This window comes from Fusarium graminearum, chromosome 1 (assembly GCF_000240135.3).
Source record: "Fusarium graminearum PH-1 chromosome 1, whole genome shotgun sequence".
NCBI classification, from domain to species: domain Eukaryota; kingdom Fungi; phylum Ascomycota; class Sordariomycetes; order Hypocreales; family Nectriaceae; genus Fusarium; species Fusarium graminearum.
The window spans coordinates 6,860,582-6,873,463 of NC_026474.1; the positions used below are offsets into that span (position 1 = coordinate 6,860,582).

The window sequence follows — 12,882 nt, forward strand, 5'->3', positions numbered from 1 at the left end:
CGGGCAGATGATCATGGTTTGGAACAAGGCGTGGGTCTTGGCCTGGTTGAGCGGCGTTTGCGGTGGATGGCGGATGGGTATCAGGTTGATCTCGTTTCCTCTGCTAGAGCCAACACATCCCACATATCAAAGGCCAACGACGCGGGCATGTCTCGATCGGGTGTCCTGATCGTGACGTGGTATCATATTTTGCTTCTCCTTGGCCCATTTTGCTTCTGTGTTATTGACGAGTATACCCTCCATTGAAATCATGGCTTATCTCGGTCTGATGCCATCACACTGCCTCAAACGCAGAGCCTTTTTTTGGAGTATCCCAAAAGTACTCCGGACGAACTCCACGCCCGACTATGGCACACCCTCAAGGTATATCCCGGGGTGGGCAGCCAGAGAGATTCCCTGCTGCAAGTGCTTTTGTTCCGTATCCCCGAACCGTTTCCCCCCAACTACTCGAGATGAATGATCCTGGCTAGTGAGAACATTCTGGCGTCAAGGGAAATTAAAGACCCATTTCCTAGAGACTCGGAACGTTTGCCGCAACGGTAGGAGTGCCAAGAGTGTTGGGGCTAGCAGTGCTATTAAGAGCATCACAGTTGCGAGGCGCTAGCTTTGGAGTCTGGACAATTGCACATATGTATGCTCTAGACCACTGTAGTCTGGAGAGGATTAAAGAGGTTGCATACCTTTTTTTGGTCAGGTTTAAGTCTAAAAGCTACCTTAATGCCAAATGCCTGTCGATTTAGTAGTAAGTCTGGTGGTACTAGTTACCTCATGGAACTCCGGGAAACGGGTACTATGGCCTCGCTTCTGCATCAAGATCTCGGTGAATGTTGCACAATTCGTTGGCTGAAACTTTTGAAGAAGCACTGAGAACAAACCGGTCGATTGTGGAGTTGATAAGTTGTCATGAAGCCGGAAAAGGCGAACCGCAGCTTGGCTAATGGCCAAGGGGACGACCCTGGCCGTGCTCGAGTGGTACAAGCAGGCTTGAAGAAGATCCTCTTTTGGCCATTGTAACGTGAAAAGAAGGCTAGTGGTGTTCTAGTCGTCAAGTGTGATCCATGTTAGGTACCCCCCAGGATTGACGCCTTCCCTCATGTCAATGTTGGGCGTCACTGACTGACCAGCCAGGGCAGAGGAATCTCGCATGATGCCATCTATAAATGTACGCCAACTCAACCGAAGTAGCGACGCAGCCAATGGCAACTTGCAATGCATCTGTCTGCTCAGTCCGATGTTACAACGATGCGACTTGACGACACCTCAGGCTACCTAGCTACGATCGTGCAGCTTGAGAAGGCCGCCCTCAAGACACCCGCCCACTAGCCAAGTCGCCCCTCAACAGAAGTGGAACTGGAGAGCCCTAGTAGGGTGATCATGCACGCCATAGCTATGGACTAAGCGCGAGGACCACTATTCTCCATCCGACATGTGCCTCTGACAGGGCCATCATTGAGTGCGCAATGTGATACCTGGCTATTACTGATACTCTCTGCCTTGTGCGTCGCAGCACAGACACGGGACTTGCCCAAATAGTGACTAAGTAGTGGGATGTTTGCAGAACTGATCAAGATACATGAAGATCAGGCCTCAAGACAGGGGCTTCGGAGTTCGTTAAGCGTCGTTTGAGGACGAGTTGCTGCAATTGCCATTGACTCGGACGTAGTAACCGGGTGCTTGCCATGATATGTTCTGATGTACATTTTCACATCGTGTAAGTAGTATGATGAGGTTGCAGCTTAGGGTCGTAGTCAATATACGATAAGAGCGTTGAAGAGGGAGAGGTACTTGTCCACTGACTGGGTATGCTGTGAAAGATTCTCTCAGTGCCACCCTATTGCAGCTTAGCTCCTATCACTCCTTAACATTTAAGATTGAGATGAGAAACAGTGTGACTACAGACGGCGGATCAGTATCTCGGCATGTGTGATGGTTGTCAATATGTATTCGAACTGGAACAATACAGGTACCCGCCTTGTGTCTTGTTATAGCGCTGGCTAAGACCGGACAGCAATGTCGTGCAGCCGGAACCGGGTCTAAGATCCCTAGTTTGATATCGATCAGCCTTGTATCTGTGGAATTCTCTACCCGGTGACTCTAGCGAGGGACCTGGTCAGCCTAACCAGAGGCCCTGCGGAATGGCAGTTGCACGGATGATAGCCCTATGGCTTTCGGTGCAATTCGAATACATTACCAGGTTGATATAAAGAACCATAGTCGCGCTTCTTTGTAACATCGCCCAGTGTTAATAGAGTGGAAGCCTCCAACATCCAGGACTTGTGCTTGGCTTTAAAAGGGTGCCATTCCAGCCCGGCCCAGCCCAGTGCATCAACACCCCCTTTCTCGACCAGCGCACCATGTCGACTTTGAAAAATGAGGCCTTCAACCCTTTGCATCCGCCCCACGGCTTCTGCAACCAACAACGAAGATATGTCGATAATAAGACCGGTCGGTCATCTGGTCTGCGGCCCAGAGTGGACGGCGATGTCAAGATGTGCACATTAAGATGCAATGTGATGACAACATGTCGATTTATCGCCGGGGAGGCATCCGGAAGACAACCAGCGGCTGTGGAGATCTTTTCTTTGTATCAATGCAGTCCGAAAGACAGCTTCCCGGTTGTTGGATACCTCGAAACGTGGAATATCTTGTGTTAGGTGGCGGTTAAGAAGGAGACAAATTATGAACATAAATAGCTCAGGTCGCTTTCTCTAAAACTGAAGCTACACTCACAATCAAATCTCAAAGCACAATCAAGTTCTAGCAATAACTTTTACCCTCCTCTTTGTTTCTTTAATCCTGAAGTTTTGTCCAGTTTCCAAAATGGCATCTCTCAGGGGTACTACTCAAGACATGCAACACTCAGACAATGGCGTTGTTGGTGCAAACTCTGAGAGTGTCATTGGAGCTTTCCCTACCAAGGATGTCTCCAGTGCCGCTCTTACTGGTCCCCTCGTCTGGTCTGGTCAAGACTTTCAAGGAGACCAAACCTACACTCTCCGCCTAAGTGACGAGGAGGCTGGCGAGGTCGAGAGCGCCCTTGCCAGTTTCAAAGGTCAGTTTAAACTTGAAATAATTACTTGACTAAGCTATAGCTAGTTTTCTAACTGTATTTGGCATTCCTAGCTCTCGGCCTCGATGGTGATGAAGTTTCGGCAGATAACTTCCCCCTCCCTAACCTATCTCGGCGTCTGCGTGCCAGCGCTGAGACTCTGCATCTCGGCAGAGGTTTCGTTGTTATCCGTGGCATTGATGGCTCTAAGTATACTGTTGAAGATAGTGTTACTATCTTTCTAGGTGTTGCCAGCTACATTGCCGATAAGCGCGGTCTCCAGGACCGAAAGGGGAACATGCTCTGTACGTTTTCAGAACCCCTGACTTGACGTTACTTGCCATGTTATATTTTGGAGACGCGGGGTTTTTTATCTAACGCTTCCAGCCCATATAACTGACTCAAAAGAGTGGACTACTCCCGCTTACGCCCGTCATGGTATTCATACCAAGGGATCGCTAGTAGGCCTCAATAGCTACCTTACAGAAATGAGACTCCACCTAACAGTTCGCTATACAGCCTTTTCACACTGACATGGGATGTGATATTTTATCCCTTCAAGTCCGAGACAGCGCCAATAAGGGAGGAAATACCTATCTCAGTTCCTCCTGGACTGTCTTCAACAAACTACTCGACCGCGAGCCTGAGGTCATCAAGACTCTGCTAACCCCCAACTGGCCCGTTCAACTGTAAGACACACTCTCGCATTCTTCAGCAGTGTGGTGAACAGCACTAACGATATGTCTCGGGCAGCTCCGGCCGCAAAGCGACTTTCTATCTCGCTCCTGTTTTAACATTCCACGATGGAAAACTCCTCATCAGCCTCGATCCGCACCGCCTCGGCCCACACCCGATATGGACAAACGGCGTCCCTGCCCTCACAGAAGTTCAGCTAAATGCTCTCAAGGCTGTATCAGATGCTGCTTCGGAAGTCGAACTGCAACTGAAGCTAGAGACGGGCGATCTCTTGTTCTTCAACAACCTTGCCCTCGTCCACCGCCGAGACGCCTACACAGACGATGATAAATCAGCACGGCATATGGTGAGGCTTTGGCTTCGCAGTCAAAAGTACGGCTGGGCAATTCCTGATGGTCTGCTTCCTCCTTGGGAGGCTGCCTATGGAGAGAAACGCAAGTACAAGACTCGACACTACCCCATTGTCCCAATGCCGGAATATACTGCGCCGAAATATACCACAAACTCGGCTTGCTTTGTGATGGAGGACTCGGAGAGTTCTGATGAGGAATAGTGAGGAAATTTGATAATATACAAGGCACATGAATGTAATGATGTTTGATTTTGCCTCTCTTCGGAGTCTCCAGTCATTTCCGAGTCATGATATGGTTTTTGTTTTTGTTTTTGTTTTCGATGGGATATTCAGGCCCTTTTATGTTTCTGTTGCTTCCTCAAGTTCAGCCTCATGTGGTCATTACGCTAGAACACCCGGGTATGGATGCTTGGTACCAAGTAGCTAACAGTCATTCTTTGGTTAATGCAACCGACGATCGTGTCTGCCCACCCCTGCCTGTCATGTTTGTTCTCGGAAAATCCTTGTTGCGTGCCGCTTACACCCTGGACTGATTGGTCACACAGTTTGACCAATTGATTCCTCATTAAGGAGTCAACGATTGATTGCTGTAGGTATACTGCAAGTACTGACTACCTGCTGTAGATCTGCATTCCTCCCTCATTTCAATATCAGTTCATTCCCAAGTAACCGTAAGATATAGTTATGCATGTTGATCCACAGTAAAAGAAACGTTGCTAGCTCAGGTGAGTTTCGAATACCTGTCGGTCGAGTTCTGAAACCTTGCCATTACTTGAGCACCGTCGGTGGCCTAGAACAAACGACGCAGTTATTCTGTAGTTTTCCGAATACGTAAAGCCGAGTCGATCTTGGTTACCTTAATGTTGATGTACACAATGTCTTTCAGGACAAGGGTTGTTGAGAAGATCTCGGTACATCCGATCTCCCCTGTTACTGAAATTGTATGAACGTGTTCTTGGGAAGTGACCCTTGTCTAAAGACATGTTTACAGTGACCAAGCTCGTGAGAATCTGTACTAGAACTCGCCTAAATTGATGTTAAATCTTTCCTTGTTGTGAATGACCAATCTTTCCGGTTTGACAGCGGGCCAAGCCTACCCCCCTTACCCTGTATCAGTACAGACTTCGGGAATCATACCCCTGCACAAATGTAACTGCCGAGATATACCACGGTGTGCATCAGACTAGTTACTCCGTGAAGACACCATAAACTTCTCGTTCGTGAGAGTGGCTTGTTAGAGACGGAAGATTCCTCCCGCCTTGTTTGGCTCTCATACAATGATCCTGAGACACATACATAGGTAGTTACAATCAAGTTCTAGTTTTGATTCTCGGCAAGATAACGCGAGGTGAGAGTGCTTGATTTGATTGGTTGCTGACAATCATGTCTCAGCTCTTGAATTGCGTTCAGTTCAGTTGAGTGATTCAAAAGCTCCTTTAATTACCTATCCACTCTTGTTCGAATTTACCCGTTTGGTAGCCTGTTCCCGAGGCGGGCCGTCAAGGCAACTTAACCGATGCCGTCTCAGGTGTCACCAAAGCGAAGATCCGAGATTTGCACAGAGTATTACCTACCCCTTCTATGGAATCATTACTAGGATGGTGACTTGCTCGGAAACGAGATAGACAGCATCCTCGGTAATGCTGTACTGTTGAAGAATGGTTGAAATTCACGAACTCCAAAGATCACCATCGATTATGCCTATCCGACATTGCGATACGTAAGAGCAACACGGGATGTCAGTGACTTCTCATTCTTCTAATTGCCGTCATCAACTTGAGGCTGAGCTCCGAAAAAGCCGAGATGGCCTATCCCTGTCGACAGAGCCAGCGAAACCCTGTGCTGTTGACCACCCAGATCAACCGGTGAGGGCGGAATATGTTCTTTGTGGATCCAAATAAGCCATCCAACCGTACCGTTGATTGGTTGTATCACTCGAGACAGGATCCATATGTACAGGACTGGGAAACCTTGAAAGTTAAGACGTTGATCTAGCATCAAATGTAAAAAGCATGTCGAATTTGAAATTTGCAAAGCCTCAAAAGGCTGAGAAGAGTGACAGGAGTATGGCATATCATTTTTGATAGGCAATTGCCGCTCAGGATGCCCAACTGCATATCTGAACAAGTACCATTCTATGTAGTCGACAAGGATGCGGTTGTCTCACTCAATGGCTTGGGAGTGGTAGAACCAAGGCCCCTGCATCTTCCTCCAGGCAAGGGCTTGAGGGTGACGAGTGGATGAATCCTGGGCACACATGAGGAAGGCTGCGGATATTGCTCCTGCATCGTCACTCTCACCAACCACGTATTCCCGACTGTCATCAGACCACCAATACCTCGTTGCTGTATCTGTACGAATATCGCGTTGTACAAAGAGGTATGGATAGGTGCATCCTGATAGTTGCCAAGCTAACCGCAAGGGGCACTGCTTCTAGTTGCCGGTATGGATGCTGACGCCAATCGTTCAACTGAGAAACACGTAAGTGAATGAATGAACCATACTCCTCCACATGCCAGCCCGGCTCTCTGGAGCGTAAATTTCGCGCCAGAGGCTATCCACTGCAGAACACCTACCTGTAAAGTATCCTGCTCGTTAAGCTCTGGCAAAGCACATGCTTGACCGGACCCTGGGGCCACCTGCAGAGCCCTACTGGTTCAGGCAGTGTGTGACGACGCGGGGGGGCGAAGCTGTGTAACCGCAGGAACCAAACTGCTGGGACCATTCCAATGTGTCAATTCGTTCCGTTCTGTATCCTGACAGGCTTTCTTGGTGACACAGAAACGTCGGAAACGTGCGGATACCGAACATGCAGCCAACTCTTGTCGATTGAAACGTCATCGCTTGAACCAACATCTAAACAGTGGTGAGCCTATAAAACAAACAAAGAGCACTGACTCAGCTCTAACGACAATGCAGACGCCGAGGCCCACGTGCCAGTGGTTCATTCGGACGAACGCGTTTATCAGCAGGATACGAGCTCATCCGCGCCGAGTCTGTCGCCAAAGAATGGTCGACAGTTGCTCGTAAACCCTGGTCAAGACAATGTCGCTTCCGGCAGTACACGTGCACATGCCAACGATGGGAGTGCAAAAGCCGGGGACCTCCAGGGTTCAGGGAGTCTTATTCAGAAGTTTCCAGTGCACTTGGACCATTCTCCGACATCAACACCGCGAAGAAGTCCATATTGTGGACAGTCGCTACCAGGTTTGAGGCCTGCGACCCGAAGCAGCGGGCAACGGGACCGGGAAAATTTCCCTTCTCCACCCGAAGACTTGGAGGGCGAGGATCCATGTGGTGAAGAGGAGCTTGATTCAGTACCCGGTCGTCAAGGGAGGGGTGTTAGAAAACCACCTGGGTTGCTCCTATCCCCAGAACAGGAGGAGGGCTCTCCAAGTCGAGAGGAAGGCGCAGCCCAAGCGCCTGCACCTGCACATGCACGTCCACTGACCCGAATTCAGGAAGGACAAAGCCTGAACTTTGATCCCAAACCAGTCACGCCCAGACCGGATTTTTCAAAGACATGCGATTCCTCTACTTTGCATTACCGACATCCCCTCGCCAATCCATGTTGCGATGTCGCTCAAGACTCCCGACATGACGATTCTGACGACGATGATGAGGTGCCTATTGTAAGATTTGGTAACCTCAATTTTGAAGATGCTTTACAAGACCGCGACCTCGATGGGGACACGGTTACTGATCGCCACGCGAAGCCTGTTCCTGTCGCGGTGATCGGGAGCCATTCTGCCAATGACCGACCCGAAGATATCGACGGTGAAGATGGTGATACTAACGGAGAGTTGGGGGACAGCAGTCAGGTAGGCAGTGACAAATCTGTTGCTGAATCAGTAAATGATCCAGACGATGCCGACACAGAGAGCACTGAAGCTTCTCGAAAAGATGCCATTAATTCTCACGTCCTTTCTCAACGTCTAGGTGCAACAATCCTAGAAGATCCGGATCCAGGAGAGTACACGAGCGACGATAATGAAAACAACGTATCGCCTTCGCCTGTCTCCGAGCGAAATACCTACCCACACTCGGACACCGATACCTTCGATCAGGACTCATCCTCGGGGGCAGTCTCATTCTACGAAAGTTCTGACTACGAAGACTCTGACCTCGAAGACAACGAGATGAACGAAGAAGAGGAGTATTTGTCGGATCTTTGCGAGGTCAATAATGATAGCCCCGACGCGAACACCAGCAATGCCCTTACGCCGTCAATGACCACATCCGGAAGACGTCGATTGACAAGTGAGGAACGCGAACTTATTCGACAAACAAGAGAAATTGGAGCCTGTGTTCGTTGCCGATTTCAGAAAATCAAAGTACGGTATTCCCTTGGAATAGTAGAATACTTGACTGCTGGCAGCACGAGAGACAAGATTGTATTCGGTTTATACAGCTTTGGGCTAGAAATCTACCGTTTTACTTTCTGTTGGTCAAGCCCATTGTTAATATTTCTACTATTACCTAGGCTCCTAAATCCCTGGCTCTACTTCACAACGATGCTGACAAAACAAACAGTGCTTGCCTAACCCCAGAAACCCCGAAGGGAAATGCAAAACATGCAAAAGATTTTCCAAAACCTCTACGAAGACAATCCACCGAGTTCCCTGTTTGCGACTCCGAATCACCGAAATTGTGCTTTATCGAAGCGGCGGCCTCAACCTCACTAAACGTTGGGAGGGGATCGAGATGCGGGATGTTTCAAATCGCCAGATCATGTCTTCCATTGTGATTCAAGTTTCCCAAGATTTTTGCAAGAAGCCAATATCCATAGAAGTTGTCCAATTCGAACCTCAAGAGGGCGATGTGACAGCTCGGTACTGGACTGAATGTCACTCTGGAAGGACAACACGCAAGAAGAAGGAGTTGCCAACATATTGTCTAAAAAGCATTTATGCGACGGCCAAAGAAGTCAGACGATACACTATAGAGAATGCGCTTCCTGCATATCTCCACACAATCCAAGAGGAATTAAGCTCGGGACGCGAAGGCGGGCCAGTTGTTTTCAGGACCTATTACATGATATTGACACGCTATATGGAACTCATTGTACGAGTGATCAATTCTGGGGTGACCAGTACATAATACTGACAATGATTTCTAGAAAGAACACAAGTCTGGGAACGCAATGTCTCCGGAGGATGAGAAAGAGGCGAAGATTTATGGAAACCTTTTTATTCTGTGGTGCGCCATGCGTAAGTCATTACCCTTTGACCTTGTCCAGATTGCTTCGCAGACGCTGACAACGCCCAGAACACACTGTAGGATCTCTCTACATACAAGGCGACGAGACACTAGGCATACGGCCCGAAAATCAAGATAAATCCTACCCACTCTACGGCAAGATATCGCCACCGCGCATGATCGTTGCTCAGTTCGATAACCTCGTGTACAACGCGGTTCTCGAGACATATAAGGAAAAGGTACTCAAGGATGTTGATTGGCTCTTCAGTCAAGATAAAAATCGGTGGTGGTTCACTGTGTACAACATCCTTTTTATCTTTCTGCGCGAAGTGAGCCGCATGACTGCAGATAGATATCGACATGCCAGGCAAAATTTTGGACCTAAGGTGATTGATGACGGCATAAGATTGCATCGACATAACTGACCAGATATAGCCACGATATTCAATACCCGGATTCGTTGAGCGTCTCCATGAAAGTTGTAATAACATGCTCACACATTGGCACTACTACAACTGTAACAAATGGCCCCAAAGCAAAGATGAAGACAACACCGAGCATTTCGCAAACATCGCGGTGGATGACTTGGAGATCATCAAACAGACGCGTAAGGACAAGGTCATCAAGAGGCATCTCTCTGTATGGAAGCAATACAAGACCAATAATGGCAAAGGTAGACAGAACCAACCTTCAATCTCTAAAGGAAACTGACCCTCAATTCCAGTGAACGAACTCGTCCTTGGAAAGGACCCAGACACTGTCGGCTACACAGGCAGCCAGGATAAGTTTGACTGGGATCATCCACTCTATTGGGTGGCGCAAATGTTTGAGAAGAATTGGTCCCCCCATCCGACGTACGAGAGGGAGGTTGTGCCTAAGAATCCTTTTCCGACACCCGTTTCTACGCCCAGTTGAAGAATCGCCAGCCAGTTATGACAGCTCTTGTATCTGCAAGCTACCGGACCTGGGGAGACGACCATGTGACGATCTAGACGAATCCTTCTTTATTTATATTGTAACGATAACTACTACGATGAGACGTGACGATAGAACTCTACAAGATTTCGCTACTGAGACTGTCCAAAGCCCCGATGAGAAGTTACAACGAAGCACCAAAGGCGTTCGAAATGACGGATGAAATTGTTAGAGATGATAAATGACTTGTGGTGAACTGACTCTTTCGTTTGAGGTTGTCAGTACCATAATGACCTAGGCCGAAAACATGAGAACAATTCCGCAGTGTCCGTCATTAAGCGTGGAGCTACGACAAGCAACATGGCATCACCCAATAATCATGAAAGAATAGCCTATTTAACATTTAATGTTCCATCCAGGCGTTGCCTTGGTTCTTGTGCCTCCTGGCTTCTCAAGTAACGGCAAAACCCTCTGACTCTAACAGTCCCAAGCTCTCTCGACGTCGCAACCCAATCTCAATGACCAAGTTGCCGATTTGCAACACTCTGCCTTTGTACATGTTCCAATCTGATTCAATCTCTCAACCTATTCCTCAAAAATGTCGATGCCAACAGCAAGTGTACGTTCATCAAAAGACAACGTGAACAGTACCTAGATCTGGTTCGGAATCCATCTCCCAGTCTTGTTGCCCAACCCTAAATCTGCTCGCGCTTCTTCTTGACGGGTGGCATACCCCAGTTATCGTGGCCTTGATCCCAATCATCGTTGATACTGGTTACGAACCGAAGAGAGCTCCCAAGGCGCTTGCTTCGGAAGCGCGATGTCGACTTCAATGATGAGAAGTGGCGTTTGCGGCCTTCATCCATGCCCGCATCGATAGCATCAATGTTTCGTTGAGTTGCGAGAACGAATCGCACGACATTATCGACAAAGCGCTTCAATTTAAACAACTGGGCAGTGTTCACGACAGGTCTGTGCACGAGGTTCTTGTGGACGAACTGGCACAAAATGTTGTCGGTTTCGCCTGGTGAACGGTTTTTGCTTTGTGTAATGCTTTTGACGAGGGCCTTCTTCTTTTGAAGGTATTTCTCGTGCTCTTTGACATGGGTAACGATCTCGTCAAGGAAATGTGTTGGCCAATACCAACCGTGCGGGTGTAAGAGGGTAGTGGGTGCGAGTCGCAGCCTTTTGAGCTCGTCATGAATGTCTTGGGAGCTGATCTCGTCTGAACTGTCGTTATCAATCCAGGACTCCTCGTCTTCTTCGTTTTCAGAATTGCCTTGGGATGTGGGAAGGTGTTGATCGGTATGCAGAGATGAAGTCTCATCATCAGATGAAGATTCAGAAGAGCTTTCCGCTTCAGCGACTCCGTTAAGAGCATTGGGATCGTTAGTCAGCCATGCCGAAGCAGGACCTTGAGAGACATCGGAGTATTCGATTGCTGTTGATAGGACCGCTTGTCCATCCCCGTCATAAGAACTTGGGAAGGTGACAAAGGTGTTGTAAAAAGTACCGTGGAACGTATATGGAGTATTGGTCAGCCAGGTGCTGGATTCAGGGGCGGTAGTGTCGATAGAGGTTTCAAAGGTATCAAATTCCGCATCACCAGTCATTTCGTCCTCTCCGTCGCTGAACTCAGAGCAATGCTCAAATGGCTCCTCGGCAGGTGGCTCCTCGACATTGGGCCAGTCGAAGCCGTGGATAGCGCCATCCCAGATAGGCTCAGCATCCTCCATGTCGGTGTCAGTTGTACCAGTGGACGCATTACCGCCCTGTTGGTTCGCATCAATGTGCTCGGATACCCCCATGTATCCGTACTCGTGCTGCGCAATTTGAGCCTCGTAAGTTCCAATGTCTTCGTCCGAGTCTTCGTCCGGTTCACTCTCCTCCAAAGAGTCGGCCAGGTCTTCTTCCTCCTGCCCATCAGGGGAAGGAAGTGGGCACTCCTTGGCATAATCGGCAAGAGCATCTTCCGACGCATACTCCATGGCAACATCACGTATATCGAGCAGCTTGTCCAGCAGGTTTTTAGCCCGATAGAGGACCAAGCGCCGGTAGGCTGCGGGTAGCTTGGCCGTGTCGTGAGGCTTGGGTTTCCAGAACGACAGTGCATCTGCGTCAGTCTCCATGGTGACAGTTTCTACGTCGAGGTTAAAAGGGTGTTTCGGGAATACGATCTGCTCACCTGGGTACCTGAAAATACCAAGACGAATTCTTGAGAATAGGGATCGTATCAAAAACAAAAAGGGACGGCACCAGGCCATACACGTAGCCGAAAGGATATGATCAAAAGAGTAGAAAAAAAGCTGTTTCAAAAGGATTTCTGTTTTCTGTCAACAGGAGAGAAAAAAACGAGAGGAAGTGGGAGATGATGGAAGGGAAGGGAAGCTCGCTGGTCCGCCAAAAAAAAGAGACGGGAAAAAGGGACGAGCAGTGCTAGTTTGCAGGTACTGCCATGCGAGTGGAAATTACAGCGGCAGTGATTCATCAACGTCTACAAGAGACATTTGCCGTATGGGAAGGGACTGTCAAAAACAGTAAGAGCATTCTATACAAGAGTTACCAAGCCCCAAGGAAGGAATAGCTGAGCGCCAGGAAGTGATGCTATCACAAGTGACGGACGGCTGATAGAACTAATAAGCACCAGGAACGGGAGGGTTTGATGGCAGTA

At 48.6% G+C, this 12,882-nt stretch overlaps 4 protein-coding genes across 4 annotated transcripts; 2 read left to right on the forward strand and 2 right to left on the reverse strand.

Annotated features, from left to right (window-relative positions):
* Nucleotides 1–511: 511 nt before the first annotated feature.
* FGSG_02086 (uncharacterized protein) lies at nucleotides 512–1,146 on the reverse strand (the record flags this gene model as incomplete). Its single annotated transcript, XM_011319659.1, has 4 exons — nucleotides 512–613; nucleotides 681–728; nucleotides 766–1,027; nucleotides 1,070–1,146. The coding sequence occupies 4 exons, from the start codon at nucleotides 1,144–1,146 to the stop codon at nucleotides 512–514; spliced, it is 489 nt and encodes a 162-aa protein (XP_011317961.1).
* Nucleotides 1,147–2,820: 1,674 nt separating this feature from the next.
* On the forward strand, nucleotides 2,821–4,563 carry FGSG_02087 (uncharacterized protein; the record flags this gene model as incomplete). The annotated part of the gene is made up of 5 exons (XM_011319660.1): nucleotides 2,821–3,052; nucleotides 3,124–3,354; nucleotides 3,437–3,510; nucleotides 3,569–3,738; nucleotides 3,803–4,563. The coding sequence occupies 5 exons, from the start codon at nucleotides 2,821–2,823 to the stop codon at nucleotides 4,296–4,298; spliced, it is 1,203 nt and encodes a 400-aa protein (XP_011317962.1). The 3' UTR covers nucleotides 4,299–4,563.
* Nucleotides 4,564–9,303: 4,740 nt separating this feature from the next.
* FGSG_02088 (uncharacterized protein) lies at nucleotides 9,304–10,007 on the forward strand (the record flags this gene model as incomplete). The annotated part of the gene is made up of 3 exons (XM_011319661.1): nucleotides 9,304–9,307; nucleotides 9,378–9,625; nucleotides 9,732–10,007. The coding sequence occupies 3 exons, from the start codon at nucleotides 9,304–9,306 to the stop codon at nucleotides 10,005–10,007; spliced, it is 528 nt and encodes a 175-aa protein (XP_011317963.1).
* Nucleotides 10,008–10,906: 899 nt separating this feature from the next.
* FGSG_02089 (uncharacterized protein) lies at nucleotides 10,907–12,340 on the reverse strand (the record flags this gene model as incomplete). Its single annotated transcript, XM_011319662.1, has 1 exon — nucleotides 10,907–12,340. One exon carries the CDS (start codon nucleotides 12,338–12,340, stop codon nucleotides 10,907–10,909), a length of 1,434 nt encoding a protein of 477 aa, XP_011317964.1.
* Between the last annotated feature and the right edge of the window lie 542 nt (nucleotides 12,341–12,882).